Source organism: Maylandia zebra, linkage group LG7, assembly GCF_041146795.1.
Source record: "Maylandia zebra isolate NMK-2024a linkage group LG7, Mzebra_GT3a, whole genome shotgun sequence".
NCBI classification, from domain to species: domain Eukaryota; kingdom Metazoa; phylum Chordata; class Actinopteri; order Cichliformes; family Cichlidae; genus Maylandia; species Maylandia zebra.
This window is the reverse complement of record NC_135173.1, coordinates 55,392,988-55,414,992: the sequence shown is the minus strand read 5'-3', so window position 1 is coordinate 55,414,992 and position 22,005 is coordinate 55,392,988. Positions and strand designations below refer to the sequence as shown.

The window sequence follows — 22,005 nt, the reverse complement described above, 5'->3', positions numbered from 1 at the left end:
TGCCCTGGGGCAGACTGACAGAAGCAAGGTTGCCATATCACGCCATCGGCCCCTCTGGCTAACACCAGTAGGCGGTAGGGTAAAGTGTCTTGCCCAAGGACACAACGACCAGGTCAGAGTCCAGGGATCGAACCTGCGACCTTCCAGTTACAGATATGCTTCCCAACCCCCTGAGCCACGGTCGCCCATATACAAATGTTCCTTTACAGTTAAATGGCTTTCCTGCAGCAACTGCACCACTATTTGTTGAGGAATGTGTTTCTAGTAGTGGGAATTTCCATGTATGGATATGGCAAAGGATTTGTGATTTCCATGAATTTAAAGTTAATTGCTGTATTATCACAGACAGATGTGTAGATGTAATTGCCAACATTCAATAGACCGACTTCATCTTGTTTTAACATCAGTTTACCAAATCTGCAGCACTAATCTCTGTTTTTGAAGCAACTGTTTCAGAGCAATAAGTTCATTGCAGTAATTGTAGTTGTCAACCACCCTCTTAAGCTACAGTTACTCTAGTTAAGAGAATAGAATCAGTTACATACTGTCGGTTTGGCCAAAACTGCCAACAGAGCAACACCACTAACATGAACTCATTTTACTCATCAGTCAAAACAAAGCCATTGTTTCGTAAAAAGAAGAGTTTTATTTCATTTTTAACAAAGCCCAATACAGATTCAAAGCAAAACTGGGGAACACTGGCAATCTCAATCCAATCGTTTTTGGGACGCCAACACCAAAGAGGAGCTTCAAATAAAAAGGACAACAATAAAACAACAATACTACCCAGAAATGGGGTAAAGAAATAATGGTGCACGTTGTCAGACTTAAGAAAAATTGACAAAGGGAATCAAAATGTTCATGCCAGCAGCTGCTGAGGATCTAAATGTCAAATATGAGACACCTGTTAACAGCTTTGGAGGAAGGGAGGGGAAGAAAAAAGGAAAAAAGACAACTCCTATAAATGTGTTACATTTAAAGTTGTGAATGAGTAATTTGGTCAAATGTGTTAAAACTAGTCTGTGTGTAAATAACGAAAATTGTGAATTAAAACTAAGCTTTCCTCTGTGGTTTGTACATGTAGACCGTTCCCAAGAGAACAAGTTGTGTCCAAGATGGGAATTAAAGTAAACTGTCACGCCAACAAAAAACGGGAAACTATCAAAATCAGATTCTGTTAATGTCTCTACAACTAGTTTTCTACAGATACGTTCAACAGGTTCACCTGACAGCTGTGATGACATGTTGAAGGGTTACAAAATATATTGTGAGTAATACAGTTTGTGATTTTTTACGTCATAGTTTACGTGGTCTGGCGCACTTGTATCGTAGACTTGTAAAAGCCAAATTTAGGGTGTGGGAATAGAGCACGTGGCTTTGTTTTCCTTCTTTTAGGGGTTATGAAATATTAGGTTACCGTCTGAAATGAGCCGATCCACCCATGTAAACACAGTGATTTTCTGATACAGAAAAAATAGTAAGTGTACAATGCATATTGATCTTTAATAGCAATATCCACCAGTTGAAAACACCAGTCTGCTTTGATATATTCTCATATGGGAACAAATATATTTTATAACAAAATAAATCTATACTGTTGTTTCTGTGATGGTAGATAAGGGTCGTACAATCCCATCAGCCTGACCTTCTTTGTCCATTTTAACAAAGAACTGCATGTAGGCTTAGCTCTGTCGGAAATAGTACTTGTGACTAAAGCAGCTCAAATACTCAAAAGGCTCTGCCTGAGAAGAAAAAATTAGTTTGAAGCCAAAAAAAAAAAAAAAAAAAAAAAGAGAAAAAAAACAAAACCTTTTCATCTGTATACCAGTTGTTAAAGTAATTTATAATAAAGTATGTTTCTATCATCTTCTAAAAATCATAAGCATTTTTTAAACTGTATCTTGGCATTTTGACAAAATATCCTCTTGGATATTTACACAGGAACAAAAAAAATACTTTTCAAGCACTAAAACAAGCTTATATTGTGGGTTTGCAACAGAATAAAACAATTCTGAAATAAAAATGGAGAAAGGTTTGCATAGCAGATCAGGATACAACTAAAGAGGAACAAATCCTTTTTGGTACGAGTCATGACTGCACATTTTCACATATGTACATGAAAGAATAGTCCATTCATAGTTTCTCCCTGCCCACAGTTCAAATCAAGTTTACGTATGCACTGTAATGCTCATCAGTGAGAAGGCAGAGTGTGGGTACTTGTCCTCTCTGCTCTTCTAATAAAAGTCCATAGGAGTTTCTTTTGTGAAACTTTGTTTTGTTTTTTAAAAAGTGCCATTTTGCTACATTTGTCAGCTGATCCATGGTCTGCTACTGAACAGTTAATACAAGCAAAGTGTTACACAGCCCTCCAATATCACAGAGTTTCCTGATTCTATGAGATTTGGTCACATGGACAGTCTCACACACACACACACACACACACACACACACACACACACACACACACACACACCAGGGGAAGAAGGGGAAAAAGGAAAAACAAAATTTGTAGCCGGTGAGTTCTGTTGCGATTTGATAATCCAGCTGGTAAAGCTTTTGGGAACAGGGGGAAAAAACAAAACAAAAACAAGCACCATAAGGAGAAGGCCTCAAATGTCCTCCGCTGGGCGAGTTCAGCAGTGTTCGCTCGATTCTGTGCTCCCACAAAAAGCAGAAAGGGGGAAAAAAAAAAAAAAAAAAATCTACATTCAGACTCGCCTCAGGCTCATGGTTTAGGCAAAGTCACTGAAATGTTTCAGGCTTTGTTGTGACTTTTCCTCCAACTTCAAGTCCAAGTCCGGCTATCGAAGCCTTAATCATGGTGGTTGAAACATGTCTCCAACTTCCATGGGGCCTTAATCGTCAATATGGATACGTCCGGGTCCTCATCGTCTCTGTTGAGCGTACACAGGGTACGCTAGTGTCACATTCAGAGAGTCATTGTGCTGGACCAAAGACGTGTGCTGGTAGTGAAGAACGAGTTCTTTTAATGAGTTGTACAGGTTATAAGGTTCAGCGAAGCCGTACCCTGTGGGGGTCTTGTTGATGACGCAGTGTTTCACCTCGCCGTCCACACTGCAAAGAGAGGACAGGAGTCACAACCTGCTGTGATGCTCTCCATCAACTTTAAAAGTAGTTCATTCAGTGGTGGCTGAAGCCGTAACAGCAGGAAGACATTTCAACACTAAAACTGCAATTCTTTGCTACGTAACAGCCAGATACGTACACCACACTGCAGGCGTAGCATCCCGCTTTGCTGCTGTCTCGAACCAGGAATGTTCCGTCTCTCTTGCCCTGGAGGATCGCCTCCGCCTGTAAGCGATTGATGTTGCCCAGCTTCCAGGTTCGCTCATCATGATGAGGAAGGTCTTCATCATCGTCCACCATAGAATATTGACTAAAAACACAAAACAAATATAAGTTGTCATGAAAAATGCACATTTTTTTGTCCAGCGAGTGGATGATTGACACTCGCTAACTTACTCTTCTGTGCTCTCGTTCTTGATTCCCAGCCACTCGTTGAGTTTTTTCTGCCTGACTCCCTTCTGGGTCAACCACCTACAAAGAGAAAAGTCATGGACATTAGAAAGCAGGACAGACCAATTTTGATTTCCCTCAGAGGGAAGACTAGTTTCCGATGTAGCCAGGATGCTGTTCAGGCGCTGCACTTACATGAGATACTGGTCTCTGGTCTTGCGGAGCTGGATGAGGTCAGGCTTGATGCTGTTCATCCTCTTGTCGATCTCCCTGTAGTCTGCTGCCTGTTTCTTCAAGTCTTCTTCCAGCCTGCGCTTGCTGTCTACTATTTCACTAATCCTCGATTTCAACTTCTCGTAATTTCCCATGATCCTGGAAGGAGAGGAAAAAAAGGATGAGTTCTGAGCAGAGCAAGCATTTCGTTATCAGCTGATGCACAACAAAGTGTGGTCTGCTCTTACCTCTGAATCTCTTTTTCATTGCCTTCTCTCCTGAATTTCTCAATATACTCCTTGCTGTAGCGCTCTTGTGTTTGGCATTGCTCCTCGAATATTTTGATAGTTTCATTGAAAGCCTCTATCGCCGTCCTTTTCATTTGGATTTCCTGCGAGCAGAAGCACAGTGTTAAGCACTTGACCTACAAACACTGCAGTAACACTCTTGATCCTAGGTGTGGGGTGGTACTCACTTGTGATGTTCTGGTGTACTCTTCATAGAGACGGTCGTACTCTTTGTTCTTTTCTTGGTATTGCTGGTGGTACTCGCAGAGCTTCCTGCCCACAGCTTCGATGTTGTCCTCTTTTACCACTTGATCCTGAAGAAAGAGTCATAGTCAAATACAGGAAAAAGTTGAGGTTCAACTGCTTTAAACACGCAGGTGTTTTAATTCTGCTGGGATGCATTGAGCTGCCACCTCACCTGCTGGTGTTTAGACACGGGGTACAGCAGCTTGACGTCTAGCTTGGGGTTGTACTGAGCCAGGGACTCGTTGCGATAGTGGTTGATGAGCTCGACGACTGAGTTGAAGGTTAGTGGATCAGAGAAGCCATATTTACCATCTCGATGGAATATCTTGATAAGCTTGTTGTTTCCTCCTTTCCTGTAGACGAAACAGCAGCGGCGGTTAAACCAACAGGTCACTAACTACAAATGGATAAACAGTCAATTTGAGGAAACAGAGGACAAGACACTTACCTCAAAGTCAGAGTGTAGTCTCCGTGCATTTTTGTAGAGGCGTCCCGCACCAAAAACGTACCATCTGCAGTGTCCCTCAGTTTCTCATTGACCTCCTCCCTTGAGATGTCTCCCCAGTACCATTCAGCATCTTGTAGCGCCATGTTGTTGTTCATACCGTTGTTAATCACAGATGTGGGCTTGGGTGGCTTTGGAGGTAGAGCTGCAGGAAAAGGCAGAGAACACAGAATGTAAATAAATCGACTACAACGCGATTAGGCTTATGAGTGTTTGTGTTAAAATAAAGCCGACTCAGAGCTCGAGATCTGGACATTTTAAGGCAGATTTTTAGGGGAACGCTTGCACTGCCTTTAAAATGTTTACTTGATCTTCTTGTAAGTAATTAAAAATACAAAAAAAAAAAAATTGCTCTTTGAATTTATTTAATATTTCAAAAGAATGAACCCTCATCTGGATAGGCACGTAGGCACACATGCTCGTTCGCATGCATCCTTTTCCATGAATTGGGTTGTGGGGAAAGGGAAAAAAAAAAAAAAAAAAAAAGGCTTCCCATGTCTAACAGAGAGGCAGCATTGGTGAGGCAGTGGGAGGAGAACTGAAGCGTGAGTCAGGGAGAATGAATTTCATTCAAGAAATGGAGCCATCTATAAATATTTCCAGCTCCTAACGCAGCAGTGAAGCCTTTTTCATGCAGGAAAAAAAAATGCAGAGAGAACAGCAGAAAAAGATGGCTGCACAACATTTTACAGTAAAATAGGACAGACTGAAATCCTAATGACCCTTTAAGCCTTTACCAGCAGGAAAGGCTGCGCTTTAACGCAGGATAACCAGATTCTCTTCTACCATCAGTAAATCAATTAAACTCTTAAAGCTGGAGCTCACCGTGAAGCTACCAGTAGCAGAGATAAGGCAGTCGGCTATTTTTAAACCCCACAAATCTGCACTGCTGTTGTTCGCTGCCACTGCATTCACAACCCTCCTGCTGCAATGGACCTTGCAGAACTTTGCACGCTGAAACCACAAGCACTGTGCACACAGCTACAACCGTGACATAGATTTCAAATGTTTCCATTCTGCGCAAATGCAACCTACCAATCCGACCACAGCGCTTCTCTGCATACCGCCTGCCTTCCAACCTGATCACACTTTGTCTCCAGATTACTAGAAATTTCTAACTCGCGTGAAGAAACCAGGCTTCTAAAACCAGAGCCAAACACCTCCACAGACAGACAACTTGCGCTGATCCAATCTCGCCTCTGCTCCACACAAATACTTTATTACAGCCACTTAAACACGTACTTGAAAAGCCATTAAGGGCAGCTTGCTCAGTAACGTGTTACATCACTTACCACAGCCAATCACACAGGGGGTCTGTCACCAACCGCTCCTGCATCTTTCATTTCCTGTGAGCGATGAGGTCATTGTAAAAGTGTCGCCTTTTTAGAACTCTAAATAGATAACTGAAACGACTGCGTCTCTGCATCAACCAGCACTGCGTCCCGGTGTGCATCCATCTGCGAAAGCAAGCGCGCCGCATCTCTCTGCTAGCAGAGGAGAGAGAAAGGACCTGCTCCCTGTTCCATGCTTCTCCTCTGTCATCCTCTCGCTCTCTGTTCAGCTTGTCCACTTGCTCCCCTGCAGGTTACTCGGCCCCTCCTCCCCGCGAGTGTCGTGCGGACATTTAGTCCGTCCCACTGCTGGCACTCGTAAAGCCTATTCTGCTGCAGCAGCACGTACGCAGCTAAATTATAATGCCTGGCCCGGTCAGCGGCACCCAGAGCTCCAAAATACGTCTATAATCCCACAGCGTGACGCTCAGCACGACAGGGATAGCTCCCTTGATTTCCTGAGTGAAATTAAAATAGCCCCAGTTCTTGGTAAAGGTAGAAGATTCAAGTGAAAGCAATCGTTGTCCTTAGTTCAATTGAGGGACAGTTGGTGGAAATTTTAGACGCTTAAGTTATATAGTTCACATCAACTACAAATGAGGAAAAAAAGAACAGGTTTTAATGTTTGAGTAAGACCTAAGTGAACAAACCTGTTCCACCGCACTTGGATAGAAAAAAAAAATACAACAGTGGATTTAAAAAGACTTTAACATCAACTAGCCATTGTCCACCATAGCTATAAACTACTTAAATGTTCAAGAGCCTCTTTTGTCTGATCTTAATGCAGAGGTTCATGCGCACTCTCCAAGTATGGCCCATAACTCATAAGCATGAGCAGTTGCCCGAGGCAAGTTTGCTGCTAGCAAAGATTGAAGTCTTACTAAAACACAAACCTATTATTCCTGTTCTGTCTTTTCTAAGCTGTGACATTTGTGTCTTAATCTTACGCACGAGGCCCATTTCGTTATAGCCTGAAGGCAAACGCAGCAGAACACACAATGTTCCACTTTTGACACCTTTATAAGACAAGACCTGAAACATCAAACTTACGTTGCAAGTTGTGCATGTCTCGAGGAATCAGTTCTCTCTTCTTTGCAGCTTCTCTTTTATTCCCAAACAATAAAGTAAATCCAACAGAGTTAGTTTCAAGTCCTTCTGTAAAGCTCCATTTCATAGTTTAGACCAGTGAGTACATGGACGTGGTCTGTTTTAATTCTTAAAAGGTCACGGCTTTGTGTGCCTCTTAATGAAATCCAGGTAATCCGCTCGACGTGAAGCAGGTGCCGCATGCGACTGTCTCACTGACTGACTGCTCAGTTCCTGCTGAAGGTGCGGTAAAGGGCTGAGTCTCTCTGTCTTTCCCTTTCTGAGCCCTGCTCACGTGTAGTCACAAAGTTAATGATTAGCAGGAGCCGCTCCAGTGTCGATGCAGCCTGTTCTGAAAGCAGCCACTTGTGCCAGCTGCGTTGGTTTGTGTGTCTCTCTATGCTCTTTGGTCACTCCCTCTTTCTGTTTGTAAAGGCGGAGGCTTGGGGGTGGGGAAGGAGGGGGGCAGTCTTATGATTAACTTGCAAAGTTTCAAATATTTGCTGAGTTGAGCACTTTGAGACAGGGAGGACATGTGGACATCCACTGAAGGGGGAGGCAAGTGGCCCTAGAACTACAAGCAGCCCTGAGTTAACAAGAAGTGCTCTGTGGAGCAGGCCGACTTTCCAGCCAACCAAATCTAAGTGGGCCTTTTGTCGCTTACTTAAAATAGGAACGCAGTAACTGGGAGGCACACACACACACACACACACACGCGCATACAGGTCATTCACAGAAATGCATGCATGTTCCGTACATGTGTGTTTAGAAATTAGGTTATTTACCCGTACTATTTGCATTAGACAGGTGACTGAAACCAGTCTGGCCCGACTAAACATTGCCATGTGTTACACTGGGTACAGTCTTTATGGGTATGTGCAGAACCAACAAAAAGCATTTCAGGGTTTCTCTCTTGCCTGCCCGACCATTCAGTCAGCCATCCATCAAGCCTACAGCCAAAGAGCTCCCTGCAGGTGCAAATCACTGACAGCTGAGAGCAGACCATGCACAGGAGCCTTATAAATAGTCCTAACAGGTAATAAAAAGTTTAAGCAGCCACAGTCAGTGCTGGGCCTGCCAATGACACCGCTCCCAACTAGAGCTGTAAAAACAGAACTGCCATGCAATGCTCTGCTGTCTCAAATCACCAGACCAGCTTTGTCTGTATGCAGTCCACTGCAGTAACACGAACAAAATCAGACTTGCACGAATCTGTCATCTATACCGTTGGAGGCACATGCTACATAACAGCAAAAGCCAGAGTAGAGACAAAAAAAAAATAAAAATGTGCTCCAAGAACCACCCAGAATCTTACTGAAGATTTTACATCACATGCAAATTCCCCAATGTTCATATTCATGAGGCTGACAAAAATAAAGCTAGACAGAGAAATACTGTTCTAACACAAGTTGCTACTTTGTAGTCATTAAATTCCAGTGAGAACCTTTTACATAATACCATTTCATTGCATATAAAAAAAATTAAAAAAAACATTCATCTGCAACATGGAAATATGCTAGTTCAGAAAGAAAACTTTTCATGCTTTACAAACTGAGAAGACCTAATTCAAACCACTCCACAAAGACTCAACTAAGAACACTTGTTTCTACTAATAAGCACATGCTAAAAAAAAAAATCAACTCGCTTTAGCGCCATAATATGAGTAACTTTCCAATCACTGGGTACTTTGTGGTTCCCTACAACTGCAGCAGCACTAAGTCTCGACCCTCCTCTTCAAGCTATTAATAGCTCAGGTCTCAGTCAGTGCTGTGCACAGTCAATGCAGAGCAAATTTATGTTCTCCTTTCAATGTAAATCCTGCACAAGTTCCTTACAGCTTTCAGTTAGATCAGTAATGCAAAGCACAACATCCTTTCCATCTACTTTTCCTTTTTAACTGAATGCATTTTTTTTTTAACCGTTTACTTTCATGCCCTGAGCACCCACAGTAGTAGGAACAGCAGTAGTTTTGTGATGGGTGAAAAATCGAGCGAAAATACAGCAGTCAATTACCTGGTGCAGCTTGACTGTCACTCCACTCACTGGTCACCAGAACCTCAATGATCTTGATGTGAGAATCCAGACTGGGTTCACAACTGTGAGGGGGACAAAAAAGCAAGGTAAACAAAGTTTGTTTCAGAGCCAAGGTGACAGTCACTGCTGCTCTGTGCGGTTTTCAATCAGATAGCAATTCAGGCTTAGCTACTTTAATTGTGCCGCACAGCTGGTAAGCAGAAAAGCTCCAACCTACATCCGTGTACAGCTAAAACACATGAATGTGTGATACACTGCAGTGCGTGTCTTGCCATTTCTTGACTAAGCCTGCATGCTTATCTGTCTGCTGACTGAGTGCCTATCTTTTACAAACCAAAATATGCAGCATAAGCCTTACACTCCCAATACCCACCTGGTGGCCTGTTGTCTGAAAAACACAGGGCTGAAGATCTCGCCCAGCGATCTGGCACTGAGCAGGTTCTTGGAACCGTTTTGGCACACTCTAGCAAAATGCCTTAGCAGACAGTGGAGAGTCAGCCAGTACTGGGGAGCACGGCCTGGGGCGCTGGCAAAGCGACGTAGTAGCTGGGCACATTCCTCAGGATTCACCACCTCTGTTGAAGATGAGAATAGCCAAAACGTTCAGGAAGACAGGAGATAAAGTGCCCTACTTTAAAGTCTTCTGCAGTTGAAAAGCAGCACAAAATGAAAGCTCTCTTTACACAGTAAAGAAATGGAAAAAGGAGTCATGTGCAATAAAGACTTGGAAACCGCAGAGACACTGTGTGGTTGACAATGAGCATAAGGTACACTGGCAGGTGATTGGCTGCTCAGAGATGCTAGAGATAAACTTTCAGGCTTGTTTTAGTTCCTATTAACCGCAGATATCCTGTTTCTGGCCATGTGACAGCAAGAGAATGCATAACACTGAGAATTTCTTCTTTTCCCCTCTGCTTGCAACAGACAGCAAGACTAAGGTTACGGAAATGTGCTAAAATACACAATTAGAAATAAATACATAGATTTCTATTTCTTATTTTCTTAAAGGACCCATAGATGTTTTAGAAAATAAAAGCTAATTTTACACAAACAAAAAACAAAGAAAAAAAGAAGTCCTCAGACACAATGGGTACAGATGAGGTCTTGTGGTTTAGTGTTCATGAGTACATGATGTTCAGCAGCAGGGCACGAGTACATTACGTCAGCACTTCTCTTTAGGCCAACCTGTACAATCAACAAATGACCACTGAAACTGTGAGGGAACCTTCTGTTCTCACCTTTAGCACTGTGAACCATCTGAGCATATATTGCAGTGGGAATGATGGGTTGGGGAAGATCCTGCAAGTACCTACGCAGACCGTCACACAGGACTGGAAGCTCCAGGTGATCCAAGTCTGCAGATGGGGGGTCTGAAATGCAGAACGGCACAAAGACGCACGCTTGAACTCACTTCAGTAAAGTTAGGTTTAACTATAGCACAGACTCTTCTGGGCCAACAGACTCTTATGCACACACTTAGAAACCTTTTTTTATGCACCCCACTCATTTTTTCCACTCAGACTTCCTCTTCATATAGGCTTATAAAACACATGATAAAAAGAGCTACTTACCACAATCAAAATACTGCCTGACTTCAAGTCCAGCACCAGCGTTAAATGTTCTATATAATGTGGGGTTATCCAGACCTACAAAATAATTAACGAAACATACTGTAGAAACATAACATGCCAAATAAATGCCAACAAAAATATGAAATTGATTCAGTCAAGCTCACCTTTCCTCTCAATTGCTTCAAGCAGTTTGATCAAAATGGGTGGAGCAATCTCTGGAAGGGAAAACTGCTCCGTCAAGTCAGGCAAGAAGAAACCTAAAGATCGTTAAAAAAATAAAATAAAATATTTTTTAAATAAATAAAACAAGCAATTTCAGTTTGTGTAAACGGAGTGAAAATCCTCCCACCAAGGCTTAGTACAAATCCAGCGTCATACCTGTGAACCAAATTACTCAGTCCAATAAATATGCTGGCACCACACAATTTGCTAATAACAGTTGAATAATTCCATTTTAGCACCCCTGCCCTTCCCAAAACACAAAAGCCAGCAAAGCAAGAAGAGAAAATGTTTCTACATCCAACCTATGCTTTCCAAATCAAACAACAACACAATCACGACCAAGACAATCAGTTGCCCTATGCTGTTGGCTGTTTGCAAAACAGACACGGCTTTAAGGGGATTTCACTAAGCTCATTTCTTCGAGGTGAGTGCTGACAATGGCTGGTTTTACTTTCAAAACTGAGTCCCACACAGCAGAATTTAGTTACACTTTTTGGAGATTGTTCTATTTTTTACTCTTATGCTACTGTACCACAACGAATTCCCTTTGTAAGATCAAAAAAGTATCTATAGTTTATGTGTAACTAAATAAAGATATCAACTGGCCAGTCAGTTAAATACAGTTAATCCTGTGATGACTGTTCATGTGACCTTAAATGGTAAGGGGCTGCCATTCATCTGAACCAGCAAAGACTCATTAGATTCTTGACTCCTCAGAACTTCAAAGGAAGCAGGTACAAGACCAATGAAGTGGCTTCAAAAGTAAAATGTGAGTATTTATAAAAGGCTGTTTCAACAGGAGGTACTGAGCACTGAAGTTAAGGTTTGGCAGACCAAGGAACTAAGCAAATATCCTGTGATATGAGGTAAGCCAGGTCTGACTTTTTTTTCCTTTTTTTTTTTTAACTTATTTTTCCTTCAGAACTTTGCACCCAGGTGTGGACATGAAAGCAGGAGGGGAGTTGGCAAATCTAAATAAAATCTTCGCCAAGGCATATTTTGAAAAGGCTTTTTTCCTGAAAGGCTCAACTGTTCAACATCAGGTCTGCAGTTTCAAAATGCTGCAAAACTATGAATGGGACCCTTTCTCTTAACATTATTTTTTCTTTCCACCTAAAAGTGATTACTTTTTTGAATCAGGCATTAAAGGCCAAGTACTGGTGTGGCTAATACATAGACGCATAGGGGTTATTGAAAAGCTACCCTTTTGCATGAAAGAGGGTTCAGCCAGTTAAATAATAAATTCTGAACCACATTCTCTGGCTAGGGCAGGACCCAGGCTGCCTTGTTGTGTGTCAAGTACATGTATTAGTAAAGCCTTTCAAACCAGAGAACACACAAAAATCCACTTTGGACAACTGGTCATCTGGAAGATGTTATTGGAAATACAAACTGAAAGGGAATGGAGGGGGGAGGAAGGTTTCTCAGAAGTTGGTGTTCCATCTCAGACTTTGCAAAGTTTCCTGAAATAGAGATCGAGACATGCAGTGCAGCCATCACACACCTTGGAAATGTAATCTTTCTCCCAGACAAGATATCCAACACGATCTTCCTTCTACAGCCAAAAGGTTTTCTGAGAAACCAAATTCACAACCTGAAGTTAAATTTAGAACACTGACCCACCCGTTGTCACAATGTTCAAAAAGCACATGACAGCACGATGCCTGGAATTTTTAAACAATAAATCACAAATATGTGTAAGGAACAAGCAAATTTTCACACATTTACTTAGATTAAAAAACACTCAACACTTGAAAATGATTAATACATTGATATACAAACAGCTGCTCGTACTTCTGCACAGCTTGGAAACAAACCAAAAAACAAGGAGAATCTTCCAAGTGATCCTCCAGCCTATTTATTCCTACCACAGTCAGCCTCTGAGGGACACGGGTCAGGAAGGATATAGAGTTGCTTCTTGGTACTGTCGACAATGTGATAGTTTCGGCACCAATGGAATTGTATCAAGTAGCCGAAGAAATATGGCGGAAATGCCACAAGGTATCAGTGATGATTTCTGAGATGCCTTGGCATGAGATCAAGGCTCAACGTGCCCATACAGGCCAAACCACAGAAACATAAAGGGGAAAGGAAAAGAAAGAAGAAGAAACCTATAATTGATGTGTTCATGGAAGGCAAATTAATTCTAGAAAAACTTTGTAAAAATTGGTAATAAGTAAAAATTAGCTACAGTAAAAGCTATCCATTTCTTTTTTACTGCACATAGGTATACCTAACTGTGATAATGGCACAAGGTGAATGCAGGTTCTGCAAAACTCCTTACTGCAGCTTATGCAAACTGAATCTCCAACTCTCTCTGGAAAGGTAATTTTAATTCTATTAAACAAACAGGGCCCTCTATGTTTTACAGTAGCATTACGGCACTATTAACACAATGTGCTGGCATTTTGCTCCATTTACAACAGCTGACAGGCTACACTTCCTCAGACTCTCTCCAAGACTTGAATAGAAGCTGGTTTCTGTGGTAACTAGGGTATGGAGACAGAGGCCCCTTGGACGTGCCTCTACACGTCTGCATGTTTGGCAGACCTCATGATATCCCCCAAGGCCTCAGCCCGTCAGTAGTCAGTTAGACAACCGCAGGTTGAGGAAGTCGATGCAGCTGCCACTGGTTCTGCTGTGGTGTGGGGAACAATCTGTCCGGCTCAAACGGCACGTCTGAGCCGAAAGGACTGTGGGCAGAACAGAGCTGGGGCACTACCAGTGCACTAAAGATAGCGCTCACTTTGGATAAATTTAGAAGGCTGGAAAAAAGGTCTAGCCAAGGCACATTGGTGATAGATCACCACCTAACACATTTTAAAGTAAAAATTGTGCAAAATGTACAAAAAAAATTTCAAAGTTGTTTGTCTCTACAGTAGCATTTAGTAAGACTAGGTGCAGCTAGTTTATAGTATTACCAAAACCTAAAACCTTTGCAATGCCAAATTCTCTGGATTTTCTGTTGGCATGGGCAGCACTAACATGTCTGAGCATGACTGTGCTGAATAGTGAAGCCCTGAGCTGAATTAGGAAAAAGGGCAGGCAATGTCTCCTCCTGCAGGCTGGGAGATGAAGTGCAAAAGCAAAGTAACAGCCAATGAGGAGACTGTTGCTACAGCTTGGCAATTAACCCTATGAAGCACAGAGCATCAGTGAATCGCAAAAGTAATGCAAGCAGCCAGTTTCCCAATGTGAGATCAAATTTAAGAACCAATGAAGCCTCTCACATCAAATTAAAATAAACCAACTCCAAATCTGATAACTTAAATGGCTTGAGCACAATTGTACAACCTGCACTACTGCCTCACTTTAAATTATAAAGTAAAAGGATGATTAAACAGTGTCTTCATTCAAAGATTAGCCACTTTCAATGTGAACTAGCTTTTAATAGTGCACGGATTTATTAAAACCACAGCTAAAGTATATTATTTAATTTGAGAATATATTTAAGTTATCAAAAGGTCAAATCAAAACAGGACTAAAACTTTTTATTTTTGTTTGTTCTGATGCAAAAAGCCAAATGTCACCAGGGACCATAACAATCATAATCAAATTATTTTTGTTGGTTGGCAAATGACTTATTCAAGAACTTCACCAAGTTGGGCTTGAGCATTTCCAAGAAGAGATCATCTTAGCCTTGCACCTCTAATAGTATGAAAGTGGGGCATATCATGATGGCTGCTTAACCGCAATAGTTTTGAGATATGCAACTGCAAAGGCTCTTTTTCTGATGACACATTAAGAGGCACAGGAGGGAAAACACAAATATAGCAATTCTTGCCTTAACAGAAGTGACCAGGACTTTTGATGCAAAACAATGCAAACAAACTTCCAGGACAGATATAACTGAATGGAGGAGATGATTTATTGTGTCCACTCCTTAATGCAATGCAACATCTCCAGTGCACAAGAGCTGCCCGCACACCACACACATAACTTTCCTGGCACCAATGAAATTGTGTTACTCTCCAATCTCACCTTTGTTTAATTGCACAGAGTCTGTCTGCTCCTCCCTGCCTTATTTGCTTGCTCCATTTCTTAATCCTGCTAGCAGACATGCTCCGACTCCCGTAAAGAAGATTTGGCAATTCAGACTTCAGCCTCTGAACGGCCTCATGCAATGAAACAGTTATGCACACTTTGATGCACACAAGTCTCACTTGCTTAAACACACAATTTTTTTTTTTAAATGAATCTGTTATTTTTTGAGTCCTAGTCTTTTTCCCTGTCATATACTGAGCAGCAGTAGAGTTGTCCCCTTAACTGTAGTGTCTATAACCTCAGTCTGACATTCTCTGAGGCAGACAGAAGGGGAAAAAAAATAAAAATAATTGTCATGTCTGGCACATCCACACAGATTAAGAACAGGTCAACCCCCCCCCCCCCACACACACACACACACACACACACACACACACACACACACACACGTGTCACTGTTATTTAAAGCAGTTTAACAGTTTTAAGCAATGCTTAAAGTTCCTCTTAATTTTACATTTTAAACCGACCAGAGGAAAAATTAAATGCAAACAGTTATTGAAGCTACTACATTATTTGTCTCTGCATCATATCAGTTTACAATACAAACCACCCATGGAGAAGGCTACAAGAAAAAAATTAATTGATGAACACTAGATGGGAAAGGGTAGCTGGTTAATACAGACTAAACTTTAAAATGAAAAATGAAGGGACTGCTCAAAAGTAAACTGATAACAAATGGAAAAACTAAAAATGTGAGAGGAAAAACAACTTCGTCATCTTAGGTTTGAATCGGGATGCTAAAACAAACAAAAAACTAACAAATCGCCTTTCTTTAAGGACAGTCAAAACTAAATTTTATTATATCTGCAATTTAATGATGTGGATGCAAATTTCCTTTGTCACGTGGGCTGCTTTAAACACACTGCATGTGACAAGGCTCCCCTCCCCATTCTGGAAACTATGACAAGTCATAATATATTTAAATCCAGCTCAAGTCTGAGATTCACAGGCACTGAATTTGTCAATGACACGCTTCTCACCTCTGACTAAAGCTTTTTTTTTCCTCTCCTCTCAACAGCTTCTAAACATACTAAATATTCCACCTAGTACAAAAGTCAAATACATTTCCTTTTGCCAGCAGCTTGTCCACTCATAACAATGACAGCACAGAGCAATCGCTAGGGTGCTATTCATCATCCACCCATTTGTTGTATAGCTGTATTGTGCGTCGAGATACAGCAATCAGCACTTAGCACAATACAGATTCATCACAAAGGTACAAATCAGTCCACTATGCAGTCTGTACGTACCCCCGACTACCAAATTCCTGGCCCCAGCTGCCTTTAGTCCCACAGAGGAACACTACATCAGAGGAAACTATCACACGATAAACTTCTGCTGTGCTTATTCTGCTGCTGACTTGGATGGATTTAACGAACTGTGACTGTGCTCTGGACAAATGAAAAGAGTATACCAATTTGAAACCTACGCCAAAGCCATTACATGTATAATTTAAGAGAAAAGTGAGCTCTTAGCAAAGGGGGGGGGGGGGAGCAAAAAAAAAAAAAAAAAAAAAAAAAAAAATGACACTACCAACAGAAAGTGTATTCAATCCAGCAGATGTCAGCCTGAGTGCTAAAGAGGCCCCGAGAAGGAGAGCTGCATTATCTCAAACTCCAGCTATGCAGAGTGCTCTCCCTGAAACGTCTCCTCTGTACAGGCTGCACTCAGCCTTCCAGTAGCCAGCACAGATGCTCCATTAAGTACATCCATTACTAGTTATAAAATCCACATTTCATTTTTTGGTAACCAAAAAAAGTCTGCATACACACCAGGAGGCATATTTAGCAGAAAGCTATAAAACATTTCACTGCATTTTTTTTTTTGGATAAATACTGCGTACTATAATGTTGTGCACATGAAAACTTCAAACATACTGATAAGGCTCAGACAAGCAGGGGAACACAGCCTGCCATCAAATATATCCTTAAACAAGACCGAGCGTGTAGGCTGTACCTAGTGATAGCGTGCAGAGCAACAACCGGTTATTCATACTTATCTAACGTTTTGGGAAAAGAGGGGGGAAAAATGCTGATGCTGGCCAACAGATGGGAGGAGAAAAATAAAGTAATTACACACTGAAAACACTGAACTGAAAACACAGAGGTTAATATTAGGCCATAACATAGTCACTGTCTAAACAAATTTAACATGCAACGTGCTTGTTGGGCATCAGGAATTACACAATTGGCTACAGACTAAAAGTAGCTGCTTGTATTTTTTCCTTTTAGTACTATGACTCAGTTAGCTTATTCGAAATTCCACCTCAATTACTTCTTTTTCACCATTAAAAGCAACATACTAGACGTGAAAGGTGTGAGAAGTTTTTAAACTTGGAGAATTTCAGTTTGGGAACCAACTGTGGATTTTTTAAATTAAATCAAATAAGCAAATTGAGCTCTGAGCTGGTTATTTGCTTTCCAAGTTCTTCTGCTTGGCAGCACCACACATGTATATTCAGTTAACTGAGAGGCCTAGTAAAAGGAGCAACACTTTAATGTTGTTTTTTTTTAAAGAAAGGCTGAATGCTGGAATGAGGACTAATAGTTTCCCAGCCCAGCCCTTTAGTCTCTCTCTTTCCCTCTCCACATCTGCTGCACTCATGTAAACCCCCCCTGTGGCTAAGGGAGGAGAGGCCCCTTTCCAAGCCCTCCATTCTCCACCCTTTTCCTGGGACCAGAGCTGATGGTAGGAGCTATCAAAACATTTAAAAAAAAAAAAAAAAAAAAAAAAAAAAGGAAAAAAAGGAGGAAGAAGGAGAAAAAAAATCTGGAGTAGGAGGAAGGGAGCAGGATCCCTTGGTGGTGGGCAATAAATCACAAACACTCCGAGCAGAAGACCCTCTTCAAAGCCCCCTTGAGCATGCAGATCCCAAGCTCCTCCCAAAGCCTGCAACCTACCCCAATCCCAGCTGCAGCCCCTCTGCCAAGCCCCCAGCTCCACTTCAGCCCTGATCCTCATGCACCCATCCTGAAACTAGCACAGGGACTCTCTTCCCCTTTCACCCACAACTCTGGGCCCTTTCTCCCCCCCCCCACCCAGCTCACACCACCACCCAGGACACAGCAACTTTTCTTCTCTCAGTGCTACATTCACACTTGGCAGTGCTGCCACTCAACCACAACACATCCATTCAACATATGCCCCTTTTTTAACAAAAAAACAAAACAAAACAAAAAACAGCTCCTCATTCGCACTGTAGACCACAGCAAAGAATTTCACAACAGCACCACAAATGGCCTAAAAACTAGAAACCTGGCGACTACAGCTGCTCTTTAGGTGAGCAAAAAGCTTCAAGTGCACATTAACAAGCCACAGAGTCTTTAAAAAGACGAGTTTTAACTGCAGTTCATAGTTGCGGCCTGAGCTGTAACACTGACTCACATTTCAAAGGGTCATTTTGAACTGCAAACATCTCGAAATAATTTTTTTTTTTTTTACCCACCAAAAGAAAAAAATTAAATTAAAAAAAAAAAAAAAAAAAAAAAAATATAATAATAATAATAATAATAATATGGAGACACCCCCCCCCCCACCACCACCAAAATATTTCAGCTATAACTTAGATATTCTGTGATGTTAGTAATATGTGATTGATATTTTTACAGATTTAACAAGGTGTTTAAAAAAAAGACCAGAAAATTATTGGTTACATTACTTTTTTTTTAAGCAAATTATAGTTTAAATGATGACACAATCGATCAATTTTGCTTGAGCTAGCTTAACTGCCCCCCTGCTACCAGTGTATACATTGAGCTACACAGGCTTCTCCACACTGGTACGAGAATTGCATTCCCTTAAGATGCAGTTTGAGGACAAAAATGGATGATCTCGGCTGGTAACATATGGCTTGCAGAAAATGCTCTGGTGTACTATATCCAGCATAAACACCAGAGCCCGTGTCCTCTGGGACTGAGCATGGTTCACATTCAGTGCAGCTGTACCGCACCAGGCAGAGTTGTTAAACAAAACCCTGTTTTGCAGCATCAGCATCCTGCTGATAACAGATTCACAACTCTGACTTGCTAAGGTTTTACTTTAACACTTAACTAGTTGTCTGTGTCAGTGGACTACCAGAGAATGCACAAAGCGACATAACAGGTTTTGTTTTGTTTTTTTTGGGGGGGGGTTAATATTGCTAACATCAGTTTACACCCTCAGGATTTTAATACATTCAAATTGTCACAATTAATAATAATGTTAAGACAGATTATGAAAACTGTTGTAGCTTAAACTAGCAAGTTATACAGATAGCTCATGCATTTGTCCCCTTTTTCGTACAGAAATCACACTGCCGTGTATTATGCTGGTAATCCAGGAAAAAAAAAAACCTTCAGAACTTTGAGATAAAGGAGAACACCCATGAATTTGATACCAATAAACATGGTTTAACAGCTCTTGTTTAAACTCACCTTGTTCTGAGTCCGAGTCCATCTCTGACTTGAAGGAGGAGGCTGGAGCTACAGGTAAGGGTCTCAGGGGCCTTGGCTTGGGTGTAGGGGGAGAGATCCATTTCTTCCCAATGTACTCTACATAGGTGCCAGGAAAGTCCCCTTTTTCCTGAGTGGTCTCGTTAAAGCCTGGCAACCAGCCAATCTCATCTGGCCGCTGCTCCAGGCCATCGGTGACCCCAAGAGCCACCAGCTCTCCTTTGCTTACCAACAATATATCCCCAACATGCAGATCAATGTCCTCCTCCCTCTCTTTTTTATAATCATAAAGTGCTCTGTACTGATACCCTTCAGCACTCATGTTTGTGTGTTTAATGTTCACTTGTAAAGATGAGTCTGAACCAGTCTTGTTATTTTTAAGGGTTTTTTCTGAGTAACTTAAGCCCAGCTACTCATTTGCTGGTTAAAATGGCTGTTGTTCCAACAAAGCTACAATTTATGATTTTACAGTGAAAACAGTCTCTAGCTTGTCTTCATTCTTTCACAGTTCCCGTCTCTCGCGAATAATTTGCAGCTCTCTTGGTGTGTTGCCTCGCAGTATGTACCCATCAGTAAATGGCCTGCAGCCGTGATCTTGATAATGCTGCCCAGACCTGTAAGATGAGAGGAAAGAGCATTTACAACAGGCAGCACAAGACTATGATGGGCTCCTTACAATGCCCAATGTGAATGAAATGGGTTATGCCAAGATTTTACAATATAAATACTGTAGAAGTCTGCAACTTCTCACAGTAGGCCCACAGTATACAGTAAATACATTTAAAATGTACACTTTTATAATGATACGCCATAATGCATTTGTGGCCCTACTTTGTCACATGGCTTCCAAATCATGTCTGCAACAGTTTTAGTGTGCCATCACTGACCCACTCAGTATTTTTTTTTCTTAAATCAGCTGCCAACAAAATAACTATTAAAAAGTAAATAATTTACTGAAGAGCAGACTCCATATTGATGACAGTGTAGTTTTATTGGAACATTTACAGTTTCTGGCACACTGAAATCGACTTCTCTGCTGCCCTGCCAACATATAGTGGGCTAGCGTTAGCATTATACTTGACAGCTTTATTCTAATGCCGACAGAGTTATATAAATAAACATCACCCTTATGCATAGGTTTAGAGTTTTAAAACGCGCAGGGAGCGAATTTGTGCGTTTAAAAACGTATGCATGGGTCCAGTTTATTCTGCTGGCGGCTTTACAGCCCTGCGGTGCAACTTTACAGCCGCTGCAAAAATGTCGGGGGAGTAGTCAGCTAAGTTAGCTAGCCAACATCAGCCTGCTGCTAAACTAAACCACCACCTAATTAGCCATCAGCTAGAGGAAAACAGGATAAGGGTTTACTAAACGTCTCTATTTAAAACCAGAATCAGATAGCTTAGGCTATTAGCAAGGTTAGAGTTGTAACGAAAAAGTTAGCAGAACAGGGAATTGGAAAAAAAAATAAACTTCAATGAAAAAAAGGAGTGCATGTTAAACCGAGGATGATGATGAGTCGCTTTAAGTAGTTTTAAATAACTCAACAAAATTTAAGTACTTAACAAGAACACGCTTTAATTGTAACTTCATAAGAAATAAATTCTTTGCAGCGAGGTTAAAAACACTGGAGAGCAATAACTTACTCGTACACGGATCCGCAGACGAATGCAACGAGCCCTCTTTCTTCCACACTAAAACACTTCCAATTCGTTATTAAGCTTTAGATCTGCGATGTGCGAAGATTTAATTGCAGCCGTTGGTGGATCTCTTACGCGCACGGTTGAAAAAGAAAAACTCTCGGCTCGACTTTAAATCCGATTTAATGAGAAGAACAAAATGTTACGACCTACACCCTGCCGACGTGACGGAACAGCTTCACCATCCAGAACAAATGTTCCCTTGAACGTCGCCTCTACGACCAACAAGGGGGCAAGCACAGAGCGGCATCTCATTGGTCCATCTTTCTGTCAATCAAAAACGCCTCATAATCTATCCAATCGTATTCCTGTTGTGGTGGGCACTCCCCTCTCCGTGTACTCTTGCAACTTGAAACACCTGTGGAAATTACATAAGTTTTGCACGCAGTCCTGCCGTTACCTATGTTCTGTTGGCTGGTGAAATTAAACATCTAGCATATTTTTTCCAGAGCTGTATGATTTTAAATCATGCACACTAAAACAGTGTGAAACTAAAGCATAAAAGAGCAAAAATATATTGGGCTGGCCATATTCTTTATTGGCTTATTTTTTAATCCACATCTTGAACCTGAAAACTGAAATCCACTGAAAGATATAATTGGTATATGGTAGAGTTAAACTTGGTGTTTCGTCACCATAGTTTCACTTTTTTGTTTCTATAAATCATGATATCTCCTCAGAATGGAAGGTCCCATAATCTCAGTCACCATTAGAAACACATGACTGTGAATGTGGGTGGCCTAATTATGACAGGGAAAGAAATCCCTTATCAAGCATAAACCCTACTGTCCCGATTGCGCTAAAAAGAGACTGTAAGCAGCTTTGTGCAGGGCTAGGTGCCTGTAAGTGTTTCCACTGTCAC

At 41.4% G+C, this 22,005-nt stretch overlaps 1 protein-coding gene across 3 annotated transcripts; it reads right to left on the bottom strand.

Moving 5' to 3' along the window:
* Nucleotides 1-623: 623 nt before the first annotated feature.
* Nucleotides 624-21,342, bottom strand: pik3r1 (phosphoinositide-3-kinase, regulatory subunit 1 (alpha)). Of its 3 annotated transcripts, XM_004549921.5 has the most exons (15): nt 21,090-21,342; nt 19,429-20,060; nt 10,915-11,007; nt 10,751-10,825; nt 10,418-10,549; nt 9,553-9,754; nt 9,159-9,241; nt 4,672-4,873; nt 4,396-4,576; nt 4,166-4,291; nt 3,939-4,081; nt 3,673-3,849; nt 3,484-3,558; nt 3,227-3,397; nt 624-3,075 (listed from the first exon to the last, which is right to left on the bottom strand). In XM_004549921.5, exons 2-15 carry the CDS (start codon nt 19,766-19,768, stop codon nt 2,886-2,888), a joined length of 2,190 nt encoding a protein of 729 aa, XP_004549978.2. In that variant the 5' UTR covers nt 19,769-20,060; nt 21,090-21,342; the 3' UTR covers nt 624-2,885. The 3 variants fall into 3 exon arrangements, with proteins under 3 accessions (XP_004549978.2, XP_012774237.1, XP_012774238.1); XM_012918783.5 differs by lacking the exons at nt 9,159-9,241; nt 9,553-9,754; nt 10,418-10,549; ... (2 more) ...; nt 19,429-20,060; nt 21,090-21,342 and adding an exon at nt 7,110-7,543; XM_012918784.4 differs by lacking the exons at nt 9,159-9,241; nt 9,553-9,754; nt 10,418-10,549; ... (2 more) ...; nt 19,429-20,060; nt 21,090-21,342 and adding an exon at nt 6,021-6,712.
* Between the last annotated feature and the right edge of the window lie 663 nt (nt 21,343-22,005).